The sequence below is a fragment of the Salmo salar genome, chromosome 02 (assembly GCF_965601325.2).
Source record: "Salmo salar chromosome 02, fSalSal1, whole genome shotgun sequence".
Classification (NCBI taxonomy): domain Eukaryota; kingdom Metazoa; phylum Chordata; class Actinopteri; order Salmoniformes; family Salmonidae; genus Salmo; species Salmo salar.
In genome coordinates, this window is record NC_138292.1 from 50,907,589 (window position 1) to 50,928,930 (window position 21,342).

General features: G+C 41.3%; 1 protein-coding gene across 4 annotated transcripts in view; it reads right to left on the reverse strand.

Moving 5' to 3' along the window:
- The window catches only part of LOC106585125 (sodium/calcium exchanger 1), a 54,639-nt gene extending 33,660 nt beyond the window's left edge, over positions 1–20,979 (reverse strand). For 2 of the 4 annotated variants that reach the window (XM_014171002.3, XM_014170985.3), the window contains exons 1-2: positions 20,845–20,979; positions 4,200–6,052 (exon numbers count right to left, since the gene is read on the reverse strand). In XM_014171002.3, the coding sequence (XP_014026477.1) occupies positions 4,200–6,013 (1,814 nt within the window). In that variant the 5' untranslated portion in view covers positions 6,014–6,052; positions 20,845–20,979. The remainder of the gene's footprint in view (positions 1–4,199; positions 6,053–20,844) is intronic. The other 2 variants (XM_014171016.3, XM_014171010.3) reach the window with 1 other exon arrangement.
- Positions 20,980–21,342: the final 363 nt, after the last annotated feature.

A 21,342-nucleotide genomic window follows, 5' to 3' on the forward strand; every position in this document is an offset into this window, starting at 1 on the left:
GTAAAGCATGGAAAATGTGATTTGAGTTTAAACTGATTTACAAAGAGACGTGGGTTCCCCTATGTGCAGTGTACATAATGTTAAGTATCCCACTTGGGGTGGGAAGAAGTCCTATGGTATTACATCAGCAAAGCTACTAAAAAAGTGTAAATAATCCTACAATTTGTCATTTGTCACTGTTTTTCTTACAGCTATTCATAACCTATAGACTATACCCTTGTGAGTACACAAATGTAACTTGATAGAGAGGTAGCCGAGTGTTCCTAAGGGGCTGAGATGCAGAATGTAACAATGCTGTTTCTGACTATCGGGCATGTGTGTCCTATAGTGAGTGTCTTTCCACTAAAATAAATGTATTTTGCGAAGATATGGTATGTTTATTTCATGTCATCTTCATTGATGAGCTTACTTGAGCAGCAGCCAGGGTCGTCAGTGTGATCGGTTTTTGCACCAAGTATACAATAGGATACAACGCTAAGAAAATCCGTCAGTACAGACGAGATGGGCATAACGAGTGATCAAACTGTGGATGTCTCTTCATCTCCCCCTCGCCCTTTGTAAGTAACACGCCTGCCATTATCTGCTCCCAGTCTCTGTGTCTCGGCCAATTAGAGGCCTGACAAACATTGTTTCAGCCATGTAAAAAGCCTGACAAACATTTCAGGCAGCAGGGGGCCTTCTTCACCTGCAGAAAAAAAAGACACATATGTCCATCACCCCTGAAGCGCTTAGCTCCCCAAAAATTGGGACATACGCACTGCAATGACCAACCCCCTCAAAAACATCCAAAGGCTGCAAGGGAAAATGTGAGGCGTATATAGACAGAGGTTGAGTCAGTGGAGTTGGCGAGTTTCTGTGTGTCCTCCTCCCTCTTCCTCCCAGGCCTGGGTTTGGCTAGTATTTGATATCGTTCAAATACTTTAAGCATTTGCTTGAGCCTGCACCGGGCAAGCTCAATCAAGCACAGCTTGAAGTCATTTGAAAGATTTCAAACATGATTTGAACGCTTGGTCTTCTTGCTCCTCTATGGTCCAAAGTGCCATGGTCTCCTGCCTCTGTCTGTCGCTTGTCTGATGAAGCGGTGGTGACAGCCCCGCTGTCATGCAGCCCAAGGGAACACATAACTCCCCCAGGGATGTGATCCACAGGCCAGAACCGCCACTTGGCCGCACTATGCTAGCCCTGGATCATGACAGTGGTCTACTGAGCTTATAAGGATAGAGGAGCACGAGGTCTGTCCTCATGCGAGAGCAGGCCAGAGACGAGAGGGCAAAATTAGCATAGGCAAAACAATGATTTAATTAGTTGTTTAAAATAGTGCCTCCTCCTAAAGCCCAAAGTAATCCCCTGTCAAGTTTCATGCTTGTCAATGTGTGCAGTCAAAGCAAAGCCATTAATTTCACTACATGTAGGCAGCAAAGTTAATAATATCTACATTACCAGAGGGCGGGTCTTGTCAAATAAAAAAAAGGCATGGTTGAACCATCATTCTCTACGGTTGAGGGCAGCAGATATGATCTTGTCTGATAAGGACAGTCAGACACAAAGGACACATGGCTATAAAGGACACATGGCTAAATAAATTGTGACGTAAAATGATGTCGTGTTTATTCAGTAGAGTTAAGTACAGCGGACCAAACCCAATTTTTGGAGAAAAGAGCCAGTCGAAATTTTACTGAAATGGGTACTTTGTAGAACATTGTTAGTTTGATATTTCAAAAGGTGGCTGAAAGGTCCTTGGCAGAGTACCTGGTGCTAATTCTTAAAAACCTATACTGGCTCAGTCAGGAGCTAAGCCCTTATTACACATTAATGTCCACCAATATCATCACAACAACTAACACTTGTTCCTACCAGCAAAACAAAAGAACATGGTCCTGACCGTGTAGTTTCTTGTAACGATATAACTAGATCGTCTTTGACTATTCAACCACCCTTATCTAGATACGGGACACAGCAGGGTTGAGTGTAACCAGGTCTCATGCTTCAGTGACAAATGGAATTACCATCAATCATATTCTGTCTGTAGTATAAGTGAATGATATGTGCAGAAACATAAATACATGTTTACATTGCAATAGACATTGCATGCATCTTAAAATAGGTCTGGAAATAACTTGCAACTGCATCCTCTCAAATGTGTCAATGTCAACGCTAATACATTTTCCAAATGAAAACTTAAGAACTGACTCCCCAACAGAGACTGCTGCCTTGTCTATATATGGTACTGCTTCTCTATGCAAAGCTTGCTGAGCCGATTTACATTGCTCACTTCAAAGCAATCTGTTTGCCTCTGTATAAATGTGTGGATGTCTTAAAACATAAAACAAGCACAGAGCCTTTTCCATTTCAACACGTTGGTGCTATCCTCAAACTGGCAATGTTAATCCTCTATGGAATACATTTGTTGTCATTATATCCCCCACCCCACAATCCATGGAAAATGTCTGGCCCAACTGCTATATCAGGTATGTACAATATACCTGACTATAGCAGTATATCATTCACGGGAGTTCCAGTTTGAAGAGGGGAGTGATAAAAGTGTTACTGGATTTCCCATTGAAAAAGGCAAAAAGGCCTTACTCACGTTCAATTCTGGTGGTTTCCTATAACTAATGAACACGCTGATATGGAAAATCTGTATCGATAGCAGCCGCATTTTTTTCAATATGATATTGATTAAAAACATTTCAATATTATAACTGCTTAGCTGACATGTAATGTCTTATGGATGAGGAGTTTGTTTTGAGTTTAAATAAACAGGATAGACTGCGGACCAATTCAAGATCCAAATTGTTTTAGCTATTATGTAAACTACATGTGGAGTAAACATGTAGGAGTCCTACAGTCTCATGTTCACAACTCCTTTCTTTACTTGTATCTCTCTGGAACCTATAACGTACTAAAATGAGTTTAGTCGTTTTTGGGAGCTCTTCATAAATAGTAACCGTTTGCCGATAACTGTTTAGAGTCCATTATATCTTTTGATACACCTGTTATATTGATATTATTTATCTTTATCAGGAAGCTATTCCAGTGTTTTTACATCGCATACACAAAATGATCAGCCAAAGAAGAGCTGCTGCCTCTGGGCTCCAACATATTCCATACCTAATCTATTCACGCAAACATGCTAACGCATCATTATCATTAGCATCACAATGATAATTTCTTGATGTGTTTTCTCTCTTTTGTCCAGCACCAGTGAGTTATCAAGTCCCGTCTTCAGTGAGATACACCACGGTATTTGGTACGCTTGAATACTCTCGATTGTACAGTATGCTCTAGGCTGAAGCACTGCAAGTCATAAAAGATCCAACGGGTGTTGAGCGAAAGTGGATGAGAAATTGCAGAAAAAACCCTTTAACTTAAATGAAATCATTCAAGCCAGTTCTGCAATACTACAGTCTACAGTATCTCTATATGGTATGCAAAACAGTAATTGGTAGATTTGTAGACAGGGGCTAGTAAGGCAGTCAATTGAATGCTCACATGAATGATTAAAACAACAAAGGCAGTGAGGGCAAAGCTGAGAGAAAAAGAACACAAGACAGTGAAGCAGACAGTAGTACAGTGGAAAGATAGATAGGAACTTAAGACAGGATTCCTTCTTGAACCCCAGAGACACTTACATCCCCTGAGAAAATGTAATCTATAATAATAGATTACAACAATAATAGGAATGGAATGCACATTGAAGTGAATGGAATCTAATGACGAGGTAAACGGGCCATACAAAGTACAACCCACTGTGCAAAAACTGGTTGAATCAACGTTGTTTCCACGTCATAAACAAAAAAATTAAGTTGAATCAATGTGGAAAACTGATTGGATTTGCAAAAAGTCATCAGCGTATGGGAATTTCATCTTTTTTTTACCCAACTTTTAACCCAATTCCAATGACATGATGACATGTTGTTGATTTCACATTGAATTCACATTAGTTGACAACTAAAGAAAGTGTAAAAAAATATATATACGTTGAACTGACGTCTATGCTTAGTGCTAGGCGACAACAATAAAGCTCTTTTCCTTTTGAGACAGAAAGTCGCTTCTGTGGGACATAGTAAAAACAGGGACATTGACTTAACTAAGACATAACAGTTGTCCAAATTGAACTTCAATGTGCTGTGGGCCACACCTCATTTACATGACAACAATATAAACATGACAATGTTAAAAGCAAGTGTGTAACTTACAAAATCTCATCGTTCTGGAATTCCAGCGCTCCATGCGTATCTTCAAAGTCTTCTCCCCCTCCTTTTGCTGTACCCTCCATGGTCTTGTAGGGTACGACCACTAGTCCCCGCGCTCCTGAGGTACGAAGAACCTTTACTTCCATCATGCCAATACTCTCGCTTATGGTCATTACCGGTTCTTCAAAAGTAAAGATCCCGGCATGGTCATCGTCAAAGATAGTCACGGTGGCTGAGCAGGGTAGGCCAAGGCCCGCCAAAGTGTCCGAGTGATTAGCCCTTGGTTGTACGTAGCCAGTGCCCTCCGATATGACCTTCACGTTGCTAAGGTGGACCAGAAAATGCTCATCCTCCTCAAAGATGTCATCGTCAATGATGTCTATCCGGATCTCCTTCTCAGTCTCACCGGGGTTGAACACCACAACGCCCTCAGTGAACTGGTAGTCCGATCCGGCATTGGCTGTGCCGTCTTCGGTACGGTATTCCACTGAAACAGTGTTAGTCAAGTCCCCACCAAGGCGTACTACATTCAAGGCCACTGTACCGCAGTTCTCCAAGCACTGGTATGTACCGGGGTCAAAAAAGACCTTTGACGAAAAGTCATTCTCAGAAACTTCGGAGCGGATCTCGTACGCACCAACAGCTTTCCTGGCTTGGTCTGCTGCATGCTTCTTCAGTACGTTCCCTGCTCCCGTCATGATCCTGGTAGCCTGGCATCGGTAGAAGGCGCGACTCTTTTGCTGCTGTGTCAATACCTGGTAGTTGGCCAGTTCTATCAGCTGCTCCGTCTCCTTCTCTGGATGCTTCTGCTTCAGTTCCTTCAGGATCCGGACCATTTCCCTTCTGGCCTCCTCCTCATCCAGGTCCTTCTCATCGAAACCCATCGCTCCGTCCATGAAGCTCTCTGAGTTGAGCATTTTCCCGTCCATTTCAATGTCCATCTTTGAAGGTATTTGAGCCTCCCCTTCCGTCTCAATGATCACCCCTCTTCGTTTCCCTGCGCGGTAGCGTTTGTACATGTACTTATAGACAAGAAGTCTGCGATCCGCGACGTAAGCCATCCCAACACACAATGGGAAGAAGAACAGTGTGACAAGGCCCTCCCACACCTGTACGATGCCCGGAGAGATGACAGCCAAGATGAGATAAAGCCAGGTGTACGCGAATATACTCCAGGTGGCGGTAACAAAAAATACCCTCAAATGCTTGACTTTCCGGTGCTCTCCATCAGGAATGACAGAAACACAGAATCCAATGATGACGAACATGTTGAAGGCAGCACTACCAACGATTGTGTTCGGGCCCAGATCACCTGCGTCAAAGTTGTGACCGCACACCTCAACGACGGACAGTAGGATTTCCGGGGCTGAGGAACCCAGGGCCATAAGGGTCAGGTTGGACACTGTCTCATTCCATATACGCACAGTGGTTGTCACTTTTTCGCCATTTGGTTTTTTGATGGTGATCTCCCTCTCTTGTGATGTAATTACCTCGATGGACGCCATGAAGCGATCCGCAATGATAGAGACCCCCAGGAACATGTAAAACAAGGCCACAAAGTAAACTGTGGCTCTTGCCAGTTTATCACCAAAGGATGGGTTCTCTGGTAACCATATAGGCAGAATGACACCCACTTTGCATTCAGTATCCACTGAATCACACTTCTTATTAGTTTGGTTGCCAATGGAAGAGTTTGTTCCGAGGCTTGGGTTTGAATTCCCAGCTGTAACAAATTTAATTTCAGATGAAAAAACTGCCAACAACACTGCAAGTTGAAGAGTGCAGAAGAGGAAAGATGACGTCCCAGTTTGTCTCATGATTCTGACGAGGTGTTATGCTCCAACTCTTCCTTTCACCTATGCAAAAAATAAAAGGGATTGATGAGAATAGAACTACCAAAGACTGTATACATTTGAGAAATTACAAATTACTGAAAGAGAAATATCAATATTCCTAACTACAGTGTTTCCCTAAGTTACAGTAGATATAAAGCAACATCCCCCAGAGCCGCCTCCAATGCACACATCACACATTTAATATTGAAGCTTTGTCTGATGTGGGGCCGCTTCAGGGGGCCTCTGGGCTACCAGGTTAGGAGGGGGGACCTGTCTAACCTGGTAGGGGAAACACTTCCTAAATCATTTCTAGAAAATGACACTGGTTTAACCAGACAACCACACAAGCGTACCACACACTTCTCTCTCTCTCTGATTGTGTGTGCGTCTGTCACGGATCACTCTGGAACTGTGTCATTACGCACACCTGGTCCCCATTCCCACTGATTGTAATTGTATAAATGTGCCCTTTGGTTCACGATTGGGCTGTCGATTAGTGTTCCAATGTCCGTTGGTCTTGTGAGTACCTGTGCTGTGTTGTTTTGGCTTTCGTGCCGCTTGTATTGCGCAGATGATTACGGGTCTCGTCCCGTTTAGAATCATTGTGTGCGTGTATGTTACGGGTCTCATCCTGGTGTATTTCTTCGAGGTACTCCTCGCTTTTGGGTTTCAACCCTGTGTTTTGTATACGTGTTTGTTTGGTCTTCGTCCCCGTGCATTACAAGGCACGCTGTAATTTGGGTGAAGTAAAGAACCCTATTACGCATTCATGCGCCTGTCTCCCGATCCCTTTATACCAATGTGACAGTGTCTTAGAGAATGATCACTTGCATTGTATCATTTGAATAACTGGTTTAGATGGCAAAATGGCACCAATGATTACATTTCTCCATACAATCTTTACTATGTCCTCTAGACATACTGCCATGAAAAACTACAATACTTGAAAAATATGTTGCAATGAAATACACTTTGCAACTTCGATTTAATGCAATAATGTCACCTACTTTGCTTTAGAACAAAAATGTGTGCATTTAGCCTACGAGGTAGTTGGGGGCAGTTCCAGGCATAACCCACTGGGCACAAATGTCAGTTCATTACATTACGCTACATTTTTGTCATTTAGCAGACGCTCATATCCAGAGTGACTTACAGGACAAATTAGGGTTAAGTGCCTTGCTCAAGGAGACATCGACGGATTTTTCCCCTAGTCGCCTCGGGGATTCAAACCAATTCAACGTCTAGTTTTGATTTACATATTTATAAATGTTTTTGTGTTACTCAGTTGGGGTCTCAACTTACTATTGAGGGTAAGAATAGTAGATTACACCAGGTGCAATTTTGAAATTTGGTGGTGCATCAGCAGTTTTTCTCTTGTTATGTCAGTCACTGACAGTCACTCAATTAGCCATGTCAGCAAAATATTTTTAGATTGGCAGTTAGTCTAGCCAGCCATTTAAACTTTCAGTAATCATGCCGAATCCCGACCGGGAACACAGCGCACGTGTCCAGGGGCACTGACCTCCACATTGATTTTTGTCAGTCATTCTCCCTCAGATATCATATTAACATTGCAAATTCATTACAAAATGTGTAGAATTGCAGAGAACTGCTTTAAAAGTGCAACATTTTCTATACACCCCCATGAGAAAATGTGATGAATTACAGGAAATGAACTTAAAAACAAATTCTCTCCACCATCAAGAGGGGGGTCACTAAAGTGTTTGCCCAAAGCGGCCCCCCAACCAAATCTTGCTTAGGGCCCCCAGAAGGCTAGAACTGGCTAAAGCCGGCGATAGTAAGATGTCTTTCATAGTCTTATCTTTCTTTACATAGGCTATTATTTTTGGAAAGGCTAGACAACATTTGTCCTAATTACATGATTCTCATTTGCAACATGAAATCACAAAGATACAGTATCAGAAAATAAACGACAGCTGACAGCAATCTAGTCTGCAATTTACATCCATGCACATGTTCTTTACAGGTAGGATTTAAAGTCAACTAGCCGATAAAGTAGCCTACAAAAATGAGTAACATTACAAGTGACAGTAGTTGCCCAAATTGCTAGCCTACCGTTTTAATCCACGTAATGGGGAACGGAATTTATAAGCTATTGAAAAAGTATTATGAGGCTGAAAAAGGAAACATAAATCCTTGAGAAATCCTCAATTTCCAACCCTCGATAAAACAATGATGTAAGTTGTGACATCGTCAATAAATCTTGAGTTGAGTTGTAGAGTACAGTATAGATAGCCGACTAGAGACGATCATGGGCTCTCAGCGCACGCTTCCTCGGGACTGCTCTCTTTCACTCACTCTCTTGCTCTGTCCCCCCCTCTCTCATTTCTCATCCTGGTTTTAATGTCCATGCTCTCATCTCTCAAGTGATGCAATAATGTTTTTTTTTTTACGCTGATGCAAAGCAACGGGGGAATTAATTTCCATATATTATTTGATTTGCTTTCTTGAGAAAAAATTATGCATTTATTCTAACAGCTTATTTAAGATATAGTTTCATTCTATCTAACCAAAACTTGAACATGAATCATGTTTGAACAAATCTGTATCGTTTCTTCATGTCATGTATTTTAGAAACATTTACTTGTGGAAACTACATTATTGGGACAATATTAATATACAGGGGGTATTCGAGGTTAATGCAACCTACGCCTAATGCAAAACTAGATATGCTCCATTTTGTTTAGCCATAATGCTATATACATATATTTTTATCCTTTATACAAAAAATATTTAAACCCAACTTCAATATTGTTCTGATTGACAGGATATAGGCCTAAGGTTGTTTTTTTTTACCCATTTGGACATGACAGGAGTCTGATCCCAAGCTATTTATTTCATTGAGTGTTTACAGAGAAGCACAGATGCAACCTGGACTCAGAGGTAGACGTATCATAGTAAACGAAAATACAATATGATATGTTACATTTGGTATGGTATGTATTAATTTGTGCATGTCCATCATCTATTTCGTATGATATGTGACGAGTTACAATTCGTATGATATGGAACAAATTGCTATTCATACAATATGTTAAGAATTTGCAATACGTATGATACGTTACAATTTCCAATTTGTTGTGGCTAACGTTAGCTAGGTGGCTAACACTAACATTAGCTAGGCTAGGGGTTAAGGTTATGGTTAACGTTAATGTTAGGGTTATGAGTTAATAGGGATGTAACGATAAACCAATAAGCATCAAATATTTAAGATATTAGTGCATTGGTTTGCAGGAACCCAAACCGATCCAAATGTAGCATGCATCGGTCAGAAAATCAATTCAAACATTACAAATCACTGGTGAACGTTTTTGTTGTTGCTCAAATCACTTTCTTTCAACCTTCCAAAAATATGCGTCCTTTCTTTCAGTGTCGAACTAAGCATGTAATTATGTTGACAGTCATTGATCTACAAGTAAATTTGCATGCTGAACAACCCCAGGCAATATCAGTACCCTACTATATTCAAACTGAGTGCTGTGCGCAGCTTCATGCGCTGACCAACTAGAGGTAGGCCTATTTCTGATCTGGCACATCTGAGTGTCAACTTCAGCATTCAAATGTTTGTAAAATGGCTTGCACATTATTAGGCTTTATTAGTTGAGTGACAACCAATGTAATTTGGTAGGTTATTTTTATCAAATGCACTGTGGAAATGGTGTTTTACCAGCCTAAGCTACAACTCATCTGTCTATAGGTAGGCTATATGCTGATTGGGGATTACATTAGATTTTATTTCCATTGTTCGTTCACCATCAGCAATAGTTTTGGTAATTTTGCTTGAAACAATCAGTATATGTGATTATTTTTAGATATACAGGGGAAATTTGCTAATTTCGTAACAAAGACAGCAATCACTTTTGCTACAATCCCTGCATGGTCGAAGCAGGAGGAGAAGAGATGCTCCTAGACCTTCAAAACGGTCTAAATCATTCAATTATGAGACAGGGGTGAAATCCAAAGTTGTTGTCACGGTTGTCGTTGGTTAAGGAGGACCAAAACGCAGCAGGTATATGTAAGCTCATCTTGAGGTTTATTAACTCCAAAATGAACACCAAAATAACAAAAGAGAAGGAACGATCAACACACAGTCTGGCAAGGCACAAGGCTAAACTCAGAACAATCTCCCACAATTAAACAGACAAACACACCCAACTAATATAGGACTTCCAATCAAAGGCAACACCACACAGCTGCCTTCAATTGGAAGTCCACCCCAATTAACCAAACATAGACATACAACTAACTAGATCAACATAGAAATACGTGAATCTCAAACAGTGCCCCAAAACCCTGGAATACTAAATCAAATGCCCTTACTACAAAAACACCACCCTGAACCACATAAAACAAATACCCTCTGCCACGTCCTGACCAAACTACAATACCAATTAACCCTTATACTGGCCAGGACGTGACAGTTGTGCTATATATTCATTGGCTATTTCATTGCTAATTGTTTTTGATAAATATTGATACATTATTAGCTCTTAACACTTTGAATCTGCAAAAATGATAAATAAATTAGTGGGTGACGGTGATTTCAGATCAAAAGCAAGCATTGCCCCCCCCCCCCCCTTACTGATAGTGGGGTAGTAGATGCCTAGTTTCCCTTATGGCTCAGCTTAGGTGCCTACATACACAATAGACACGCACACACCAACACACACACACTCACACACAGAATTCAGCTCAGAGAGGCCCAGCTCATGAACAGCAGATTTGAATTAAGAATGGAAAATTCATGTGTTTATGCAATAAATATTAGTGCATTGGTTCGTATCGCATCGAACTGAATCGCATCGATTAGTTCCTCTAATCAAACGAAATCGCACTGAATCGTTTCAAACAAAAATGTTGCATTTCTGTATCATATTGGAGCCCATATATCTAGATACGTATCGAATCGTCTTGAAAGGGAAAGATTCACACCCTAGGAGTTAGGTTAAAGTTAGGGTTGGGGGAAGTGTTAGCTAACATTCTAAGTAGTTGCAAAGTAGCTACAAATTTGTAAGTAAACTCAGCAAAAAAATAAACGTCCTCTCACTGTCAACTGTGTTTATTTTCAGCAAACTTAACATGTGTAAATATTTGTATGAACATAACAAGATTCAACAACTGAGACATAAACTGAACAAGTTCCACAGACATGTGACTAACAGAAATTGAATAATGTGTCCCTGAACAAAGGGGCGGGGGGGGGGGGGGTCAAAATCAAAAGTAACAGTCAGTATATCTGGTGTGGCCACCAGCTGCATTTAGTACTGCAGTGCATCTCCTCCTCATGGACTGCACCAGATTAGCCAGTTCTTTCTGTGAGATGTTACCCCACTCTTCCACCAAGGCACCTACAAGTTCCCGGACATTTCTGGGGGGAATGGCCCTAGCCCTCACCCTCAGATCCAACAGGTCCCAGACGTGCTCAATGGGATTGAGATCCAGGCTCTTCACTGGCCATGGCTGAACACTGACATTACTGTCTTGCAGGAAATCACACACAGAACGAGCAGTATGGCTGGTGGCATTGTCATGCTGGAGGGTCATGTCAGGATGACCCTGCAGGAAGGGTACCACATAAGGAAGGAGGATGTCTTCCCTATAACGCACAGCGTTGAGATTGCCTGCAATGACAACAAGCTCAGTCCGATGATGCATTGACACACCACCACAGACCTCCAAATTGATCCCGCTCCAGAGTACAAGCCTCGGTGTAACGCTCATTCCTTCGATGATAAACGTGAATCCAACCATTACCCCTGGTGAGACAAAACCGCAAATCATCAGTGAAGAGCACTTTTTGTCAGTCTTGTCTGGTCCAGCGACGGTGGGTTTGTGCCCATAGGTGATGTTGTTGCCAGTGATGTCTGTTGAGGACCTGCCTTACAACAGGCCTACAAGCCCTCAGTCCAGCCTCTTTCAGCCTATTGCGGACAGTCTGAGCACTGATGGAGGGATTGTGCGTTCCTGGTGTAACTCAGACAGTTGTTGTTGCCATCCTGTACCTGTCCCGCAGGTGTGATGTTCGGACGTACCGATCCTGTACAGGTGTTGTTACACGTGGTCTGCCACTGCGAGGACAATCAGCTGTCCGTCCTGTCTCCCTGTTGCACTGTCTTAGGCATCTCACACTACGGACATTGCAATTTATTGCCCTGGCCACATCTGCAGTCCTCATGCCTCCTTGCCGCATTCCTAAGGCACGTTCACGCAGATGAGCAGGGACCCTGGGCATATTTCTTTTGGTGTTTTCCAGAGTCAGTAGAAAGGCCTCTTCAGTGTCCTAAGTTTTCATAACTGTGGCATTAATTGCCTACCATCTGTAAGCTGTTTGTGTCTTAACAACCATTTCACTGGTGCATGTTCATTCATTGTTTATGGTTCATTGAACAAGCATGGGAAATAGTGTTTAAACCCTTTTCAATGAAGATCTGTGAAGTTATTTAGATTTTTACGAATTATCTTTGAAAGACAGGGTCCTGAAAAGGGACGTTTCTTTTTTTTGCTGAGTTTAGTTACAAAGTTGATAATTAGTTAAAATGCTAAAGTTGTCCGTGATGGGTTTCGAACATGCAACATTTGGGTTGCTAGACATTTGCATTATTCCTCTTATCAAACTGAATCACACCGAATAATTTCAAATGAAAATGTATCATTCCTGTATAGTATCGAAGCCCATGTATCTAGATATTTATCAAATTGTATTGAAAGGGAAAGATGCATATCTCTAAGAGTCAGCTTAAGGGTTAGGGGAAGGGTTAGCTAACATGCTAAGTAGTTAAAAAGTAGCTAAAAAGTAGCAAGTAGTTGCTAACTTTTGGGTTGCTAGATGTTCGTGGTATACACCTACCTATCCACCCTGACCAACCACCCTCTTTTCAGTTTTGCCTTAATTAACCTTCTGTGTTATGTAACCCTACCATACGTAATATATGACACTAATTTGAGTGTCCCCGATTTTTGTTTACTATGTTACGTCTAGTCTATGAGACCAGCCTGTCAGATAAGCTGAGGTCAATTATAACTCACTAAAGAAAATAATTTGCTGCTCCTGCATGTAACCTTGAGTCACTGCAATGCCATGTCAGGTCAAGTTACCCAACGCTGAGCTCTCTGACATCTTTTGTCTCCCCTTGTTAGCCCCCTCTATCTCCAGGCCTCCGGTAGAAGGCTAGCTTAGCAGCCGACAGATATGAATAATATGTCAGAGGATGCTGCAACAGTCACTCTTTGAATTAGCCTATGCTGCTCCAAATGCACTACACACACCACACAGTGACTAGCCTATGCGGAGTCGCCAGAAAACGCTAACATTCGGTTTTCAGGGATACAGTATTTTCAACCTAACTTCCGTTTCCCCTGAAAAACGGAAGTGGGAACTCCAATCTCAGGCATCTTTCTATGCCTACTACATTAGGTTACACAGTGACTACCTTTCATTATTTTAAGCTTTGACTTTGAAATCAATTCACCTTAAGGGAGAGGCGAGAGCGGTTCCATCAAAGTTTCATCGAATGTGCGGTGTGTGATTTTGTTTCCTTTTGAAACAATGTAGATGCGTGTCCCTTGGCAGAGACACAGCATGCAGATGAACCTGACTCCATTCTGAGTCAGTGGAGTTTTAATGACGATATTGTAATACTGGGAAGCTTTCTCCCCAAATAACTTCATCATAGCGAGAGAGGGAGAGTTGGGGTGAACTCACAGTTGAGTCAGTCATGTTTTTGCTCTTGGCTCACACAGGCTGGACACACTTTATTTGAATGTCAGCCAGTTAGTCATTCATGTTTTTATTATCAGTTATCTTGGCTTACAGGGTTATTTTAGCTTACATGCACTTGGCCAGACTTTGCTTGTACTCCCTCAGTCCTTAAACAGCCCTTTGCATCATCGTACGACACATAGTAAGTGAAAGCGGTTGTTCAAATATTTTTTATTGAACACACAAGAATGGTGTATAGGTATTTTGTAGAAAAGACAAGTATACAATTCTTATCTAAACATAAAAGAGCAGACAGAAACAAAAATACCCAGAGTTCTAAGTACAAAGTAAATAATACAAAATAAGACATACAGAACAAGGACAGGTAAACAGAAAGAGGGCAGATGTCACCCCCTCCTTATCCCCCATACCCCCCATCCATCAAATCTGTCGTTCTTTCCCCTGAACAAGGCAGTTAACCCACTGTTCCCCGGTAGGCCATCATTGTAAATAAGAATTTGCTCTTAACTGACTTGCCTAGTTAAATAAAGATGAAATAAATACAACAAAAAACACTCCCAGGATCAGAAGCGGGTCTGGGTCAATTGAAGTCATCCAAAACTTCAGAGAGGATCCTAAAAATTCCACACCAATAACCATGCAAGTTAGAGCATAGGGCAAAGCAGTGGAGTAGTGTACCCTGCACAGCATGACATTCATCACACATAGGGGATGTATCAGGAAATATCCTATGCAGCTTAGTTTTGGAATAGTGTAATCTGTGTAATACCTTGAATTGTATGAGACGATGTCTGAGTTAATGGAGCAGGTGTGGATATACTCCAAGCTATCTTCCCAGTCTGCCACAGAAATGTCAGTCCCTAGTTCTTCCTCCCATTTTGCCTTAATGGCATCTGTAGAAGGTGTGCTAACAGATTGAAAAGCGTCATATTTGACGGAAGTGCGTCATCCAGCAGAAACGTAACAGCGCGGAGGTTAGCGGCCCAATAGTAAAATATAACATTTTGGAGAGTCAATCCTTCTTCCATCTTGGATTTATAGAGGTGTTTTTTTACCTATCCTCTGTGTTTTATAATCCCAGATGAATGGATGGATAATTGAGTCCAGTTGTTTATGAAAGGACTTGCTATGAATACTGGGATATTCTGGAATAGGTAAAGCAGTTGTAGGAGGAAGACCATTTTAATGGCATTAATTCTTCCGAGCAAAGATATATTTGGAGAGTTCTCCAAAATTGTATGTTTGCCTTGAGTTTTTGCATCAGAGAGGGGACATTTTTTTAAATAGTGAGGAGTATTGTTTGGTAACTACAACTCCTAGATAGGTACATTTTTTCTGAAGATACCTTAAATGGAAGAAGTTCTAACCAAGAGGTGTTTTGCAACCGTATGGGCATTAATTCGCTCTTGTTCAAATGTATTCTGTATCCCGAGAATGTACCAAACAAATTAATCAAATCAAGAATAGCTGGAATACTAGATTGTGGTTCTGTTACATAGTGGAGAATGTCATCTGCATATAGAAATCATATTTAGAGTATCGTTATTATTATAGCCGTGTATTGCTGCATGAGATCTGATTGCTTGAGCGAGAGGTTCAATGATTAGAGCAAAAAGCAGAGGCGATAGTGCGCAACCTTGCCTTGTCCCTCTATAAAAGTTAAATCGGGGCGACAATGATTGGTTAGTGAGTATTCTCGCACAGGGGTTCCTATATAAAAGTTAGGTTCATAAAATGGATCCATCTACAATATTACGTTTCTGTAGGAACTTGAATAGATAGGAGTACTCAACTTGGTCAAAGGCCTTTTCGGCATCAAGCGATATAACGGCAAGCTCCAAGTTGGGTAAACTCTGAGAATACGTAATGTTGAAGAGGCGCCTGAGATTGAAGAATGAGTTTCTGTTAGGGATAAAGCTGGTCTGATCTGAATGGACCAATTTGCCCACTAAAGTGCTAAGCCTGTTAGCCAGAGTTTTTGCTAAAATCTTTTGGTCTGTATAAAGGAGAGATGTTGGTCTGTATGACCCTACCTCTTCCGGATCTTTACCCTTTTTATGTATAACTGTAATAAACACCTCATCCAAAGTAGGTGGGAGAGCTCCATCCTCATTTGCCTGAACCAACATTTTGTGCAGGTAGGGAGAGCGCATGTTGCTGAATGTTTTATAGAATTCACCAGGAAATCCATCTGGGCCCAGGGTCTTGCCACTCTTTAGAGATGTAATTGTTTCTCGAATTTCTCCAAGAGATATTTCCTTATTCAGGAAGTTGGAATCTTCCTGATTCAGGGCAGGGAGATTACAGTCCTCTAAAAAGTTTTGTATAATTAAGGGTTAGGATCTGCTTTAGATGTATATAGAATCTCGTAAAACTGTCAGAATCTGTCATTGATGTCCTTGGAGAAGAGAGTAATTCCCCAGTTGCAGATTTAACATTGTGAATCATTCTGTCACTCTCAGTTTTTCGAAGTTGTCTGGCAAGTAATTTGTGTGGTTTGTCACAACTCAAAATATTTTTGCTTGGCAGAGAGAAAAGATTTTGCAATTTTAGCTGAGAGAATCTGATTATATTCAAATTTTAAAGCGGTAATTTATTTGTGTTTCTCCATAGATGGTGTGAGGAGCTGAGGATTCAACCTCCAGACCCTCTCATTTGATACGATGTCACCCAATCTCAGGGAGAAGGTGAGTGGACTGTGGTCAGAGATTCTAATATCATGATACCTCGCATTACAGGGAGTAATTTCACATCAACCAAAAAGTAGTCAATTCGGGTAGAAACATTGTGAACATGAGAGTAAAGGAGTATTCCCTACCCGTTGGGTTACAGATCCCCCAAATATCAAATAAGTTTGAATTTTTTATATAGGTATTCAAGAATTCGCTTGAATAGGAGGTAGGGGTATTTCGGGTAGAGGATCTATCCAAATATTGGTCTAGCACACAATTAAGGTCCCCCATTTTGAGCCTGTAATCGAACCCACAAATGCTGATGCTCCAGATACTCAACTAGTCTAAAGGCCAGGTTTATTGCTTCTTTAATCAGGAACAACAGTTTTCAGCTGTGCTAACATAATTGCAAAAGGGTTTTCTAATGATCAGTTAGCCTTTTAAAATGATAAACTTGGATTAGCTTAACACAATGTGCCATTGGAACACAGGAGTGATGGTTGCTGATAATGGGCCTCTGTACACCTATGTAGATAGTCCATTAAAAATCAGCCATTTACAGCTACAATAGTCATTTACAACATTAACAATGTCTACACTGTATACTGATCAGTTTGATGTTATGGCCAAAAATGTGTTTTTCGTTCAAAAACAAGGACATTTCTCAGTGACCCCAAACCTTTGAACGGTAGTGTACACATACACAATAATAATAAAATGCTAAGAGAAAAAAATTAAGTACAAATAATAATTATATGTACACACAGCTACATATATATATATATATATATATACACAAACACCACAGGAGGCTGGTGGGAACCTAATGGGGAGAACGGGCCCGTGGCAATGACAGAAGCAGAACGGCACAAAACACCAACATGATATCCAGGTCTCCGATGCCACCCTATCTGACCCGGCCCAACCATCACCACCAGTCCCCTGCAAACAATAAATACAAGGTATGATGATAATAACCTAATAATAAAACAAAAATGTGGGAATTATCAAACCTGGCAAGCCACTCAAACGGGCATCGCTCTAAACTCCAATGACGGGTCAGTCGTCCAGCCAGAATGAAAGTGAAATGAAAGCTCTGACCGCCCTCTATTTGCCAGCTCAGCATCTTACATGTCCGGGAGCAACAATACAACTTCAGTCGGCAGCCCTTGCTGAGACAGTTTAATAAGATTTCACCCGCTATGGCACAGTATGGATTTGGGTCCATGAGCAGACCCTAACACACAATGACAAGGCGCTCTAACCCGTACGGGGATTGGTGTATATTCCGGGATAAACTTCTCTGCGTCCAAAACCGAGGAGAGCCAAATCTTATCACCAGAATGCGGGGTAATTCTGAGTCTGGCAGGGAAGAGCAAGGCTGGGCGAAAATGGAGTTTGCAGAGTTTGGTCATGACATCCCTCTAGCCGGCGCGATGCTTTGCCACATCGGGCGCGTAATCATCATAGACATGGAAGGGATGTCCTTCATGTAACAGGTTACTCATTCAGCCTCACGCAGGTTATGAATGTTATGACGTCTGGAACGGCCCTCTAGGTCGACCACTTTCACAAAGCTTCTGCACACTCTCCTGCAAGGACGTGCATAGCTTCTCTAACCCGTCGATCCTACCAGCATTGAATTCAGAAGCCTTCTCAAGGTCCACAATACACTGGCCCTGTGAAGCAACCGTTCGAATGGTGTTCTCAATTTTAGTGTCCAGTTCAGCAATAGTAGCCTTAAAATCCTCAGCTATAGCAACACGTAGCTCTCCCAGAGCCCGGATAAGTCACCTGTGCCTTCTGCCATGTCTGTCTCGTTGTTTGGTGGGGAGGAGGCCTCCGTTTTTTTGTCCTTCAGTTGCCTATTACTCGGCATGTTCACATAAAAAGTTACAATATTGTATTAGAAAGAGACTAATGTTGTTAAAAGTGCTGTAAAGAAGGTTAAGTTAGATTGTTTCGCAAAAAAGTTGCGGGAGCCTCTCTCAAACACAGCCGTTTACTCCAACATGCTAGCTCCACCCCTCCGTAAGTGAAAGATGTGATAAGCCGTCACGATAAATCTAAAGTAGGTATTGATATCATAGGAATGCAAGCTTTCAAGGCTAGCTTGCTGCATAACTGAATGAAAGTTATGTTCAGAGGGTACAGTGTACACATTTGTAATTCCAAATATGGATTGGGACCAGAAATCAGTCCCATAGCATTTCTCCACACCATCCCATTTTTGTGTGTGCACTTATTGAGTGATGGGCCGATCCACTAAACTACTTTAGGGCTGGTGTCTGTAAAATGTTACTGCAGACAATTAGCCAAATGATGATAAATCTGCTCAAAAATCATAATCACAGGCCCATTGGGATGCAACACTTTTATTTATCCCTTTTTTAAACAAAATTACAATGCAATATTGTTGATCCTCTGTATTTTCAAGTATTGTGGTGGCAGCATCATGTTATGCGTATGCTTGGCACGAGCAGGGACTGGGGAGTTTAGAGGAAAACCCGCCGTAGTCTTCTGAAAACCTAAACCAAGGACAGAGTTTTATTTTCAGCGGCACAATTTCAGCTAAAATTTTATTGCCAAAAACACACCAGAATGTCTTTCCAAGAGGTGTTCCTGAATGGTCCAGTATCGGTCCTGATTTAAATCTGCTTGAAAATCAGAGACAAGATTTGAATTTACTTGTCTATCAATGATTCCCACCCAATTTACTGAGCTTGAGCAATTTGAACAAAATCAATTGATATACAGTGCATTCGGCAAGTATTCAGACCCCTTGACTTTTTCCACATTTTAAAGTAAAAGTATAAAATAATTTTTTCCCTCATCAATCTACACATCATTTCTTCGACCTCATGGCTTGGTTTTTGCTCTGACAACTGTGGGACCTTATATAGACAGGTGTGTGCCTTTCCAAATCATGTACAATCAATTGAATTTACCACAGGTGGACTCCAATGAAGTTGTAGAAACATCTCAAGGATGGTCAAATGGAAACAGGATGCACCTGAGCTCAATTTCGGGTCTCATAGCAAAGGTTCTGAATACTTAAGTAAATAATCTAAAAAACAGTTTTTCGCTTTGTCATTATGGGGTATTGTGTGTAGATTGATGAGGATTTTAAAAATGTTTATCCATTTTAGATAGGACTAATGTAACAAAATGTGGAAAAAGTAAAGGCGTCTGAATACTTTCCGAATGCCCAGTATGTTGCCCTAAGAGTTGTCCAAGGTTGGTAGAACCATGTTCAAAATGATTCACAGCTGTAATGGCTGCCAAAGGTTCTTCCACCAAAAGGGATGTGAAGACATACGCAGTCAACGCATCTTAATAATAAATACACAAATCTAGAACATTTTCTAACATTTGTCTTTCATTTTGAACCTTTTGAGTAGGTTGTGTAGATCGATAGGAAAAAAATCTAATTGAAACCTTTCTTCGATTTAAATTTAAGGCAGCAAAATGTGAAGACTGTGCAAGGGGTGTGTACACTTTCAGCGACTGTATATTCATGTTCTCCTAGTTTTTGTCATAGAGTATAGGCAGCACAATGATATATTCAGCCATTCTCATGCATTACATTACGATAGATAATAAAAAACTGGGAGGACAATAGTGTAGCATCAGGGTATGTCTGTTAACTGCATGCCATTGTAATTATGGGGGACATTAACTTACATTTTGGTTCAAAAATGCTAATATTAACTGTTGGTGGCAGTCAAAAATTCAACCAAACTAAAGTGTGGATTGCAGTCCCTCCTTGTCCATAATCTGCTTTCTGGGTAAAGGAGCAAATATATACATTTGTAATTTGGGAGAACTATCTCTTTAAATGTCATACAAATGCATGTCTTGCATTTATTTTTTATTTATGTTCTTATAATTATTTGTGGTCTAACTTTACCACTCCTATCCAGTGCATGAGCTGCATCAGCTAATTAGCTCTGAATCAAGATTTATCTGACTCCCTTTGCCTGAAAGTCCAATTTCTCACTGAATGTAGAGGACTTTTGTTCAGGTGCTCATGTCATCAATTGGATACAAAGGCTGAAAATCAATAAGAACCTCTTATGGTATGGTTTGCTAATGTAATATTTTAATCTCCCATGATCCATATTATAACGGAATTACTCACTGCCGTAAACAAGACTATCATATCATTAAGAAAATCATGACACATGATGATTCCCCATCTGCTAGTCTACTGCACCATCATTCTTTCCAAGGTGAAGGACTTTCATGGAAGTCCAACCACCCATGCATCTCACACACAGTCAAAAAACCAAAGCCAAACATCTCACCATATTTAAGAAAAACTCCATTGGTGACAAATACATTTCAAATTCGTCAAAGCTGAACAGGATGACCAGCCAAACAAGAACCTCTCTACTCACCTCTGTTAGTCCCAATGGAGCTGTGAAAAAGACGTACTGCCTAGCGGGAAGAACAGCGTGCAATAACCACTCTAAATTGAACAGAAACAGACATTGTTCTGCGGATGCCCGGTCCCAAGGATTCTCTCTAAACATGGACTGCATAGCTGGGCTGGCTGCTGCTTATCGTCCTCCTCAGCCCGATCCATGGCCATACAAGGACTCTGCTGATGGAGCTTGTCACTCTGGGCTTCTGGAGTAGGCCTGCTATCTGGCAGCTCCTTGTCGCCACCGACACATGGGAGATAAAGGGTTTGGAGTGTTTGGATGGTGGGTACCTTTTAGGCAACGTTGAACCCCCCCCACCAATGGAGGAATGTGGTGGATAAGTGGTTCCCTCCAGGGTGATTTTCAACTGTTTCCAGGCCCTTTGACCGTGGAGGTGGTATATGGAGATTGGATATCTCCAGTAATTCTCTTAAAGTATGTATTATGGATCCAGGGGATGGGTGGAGTAGA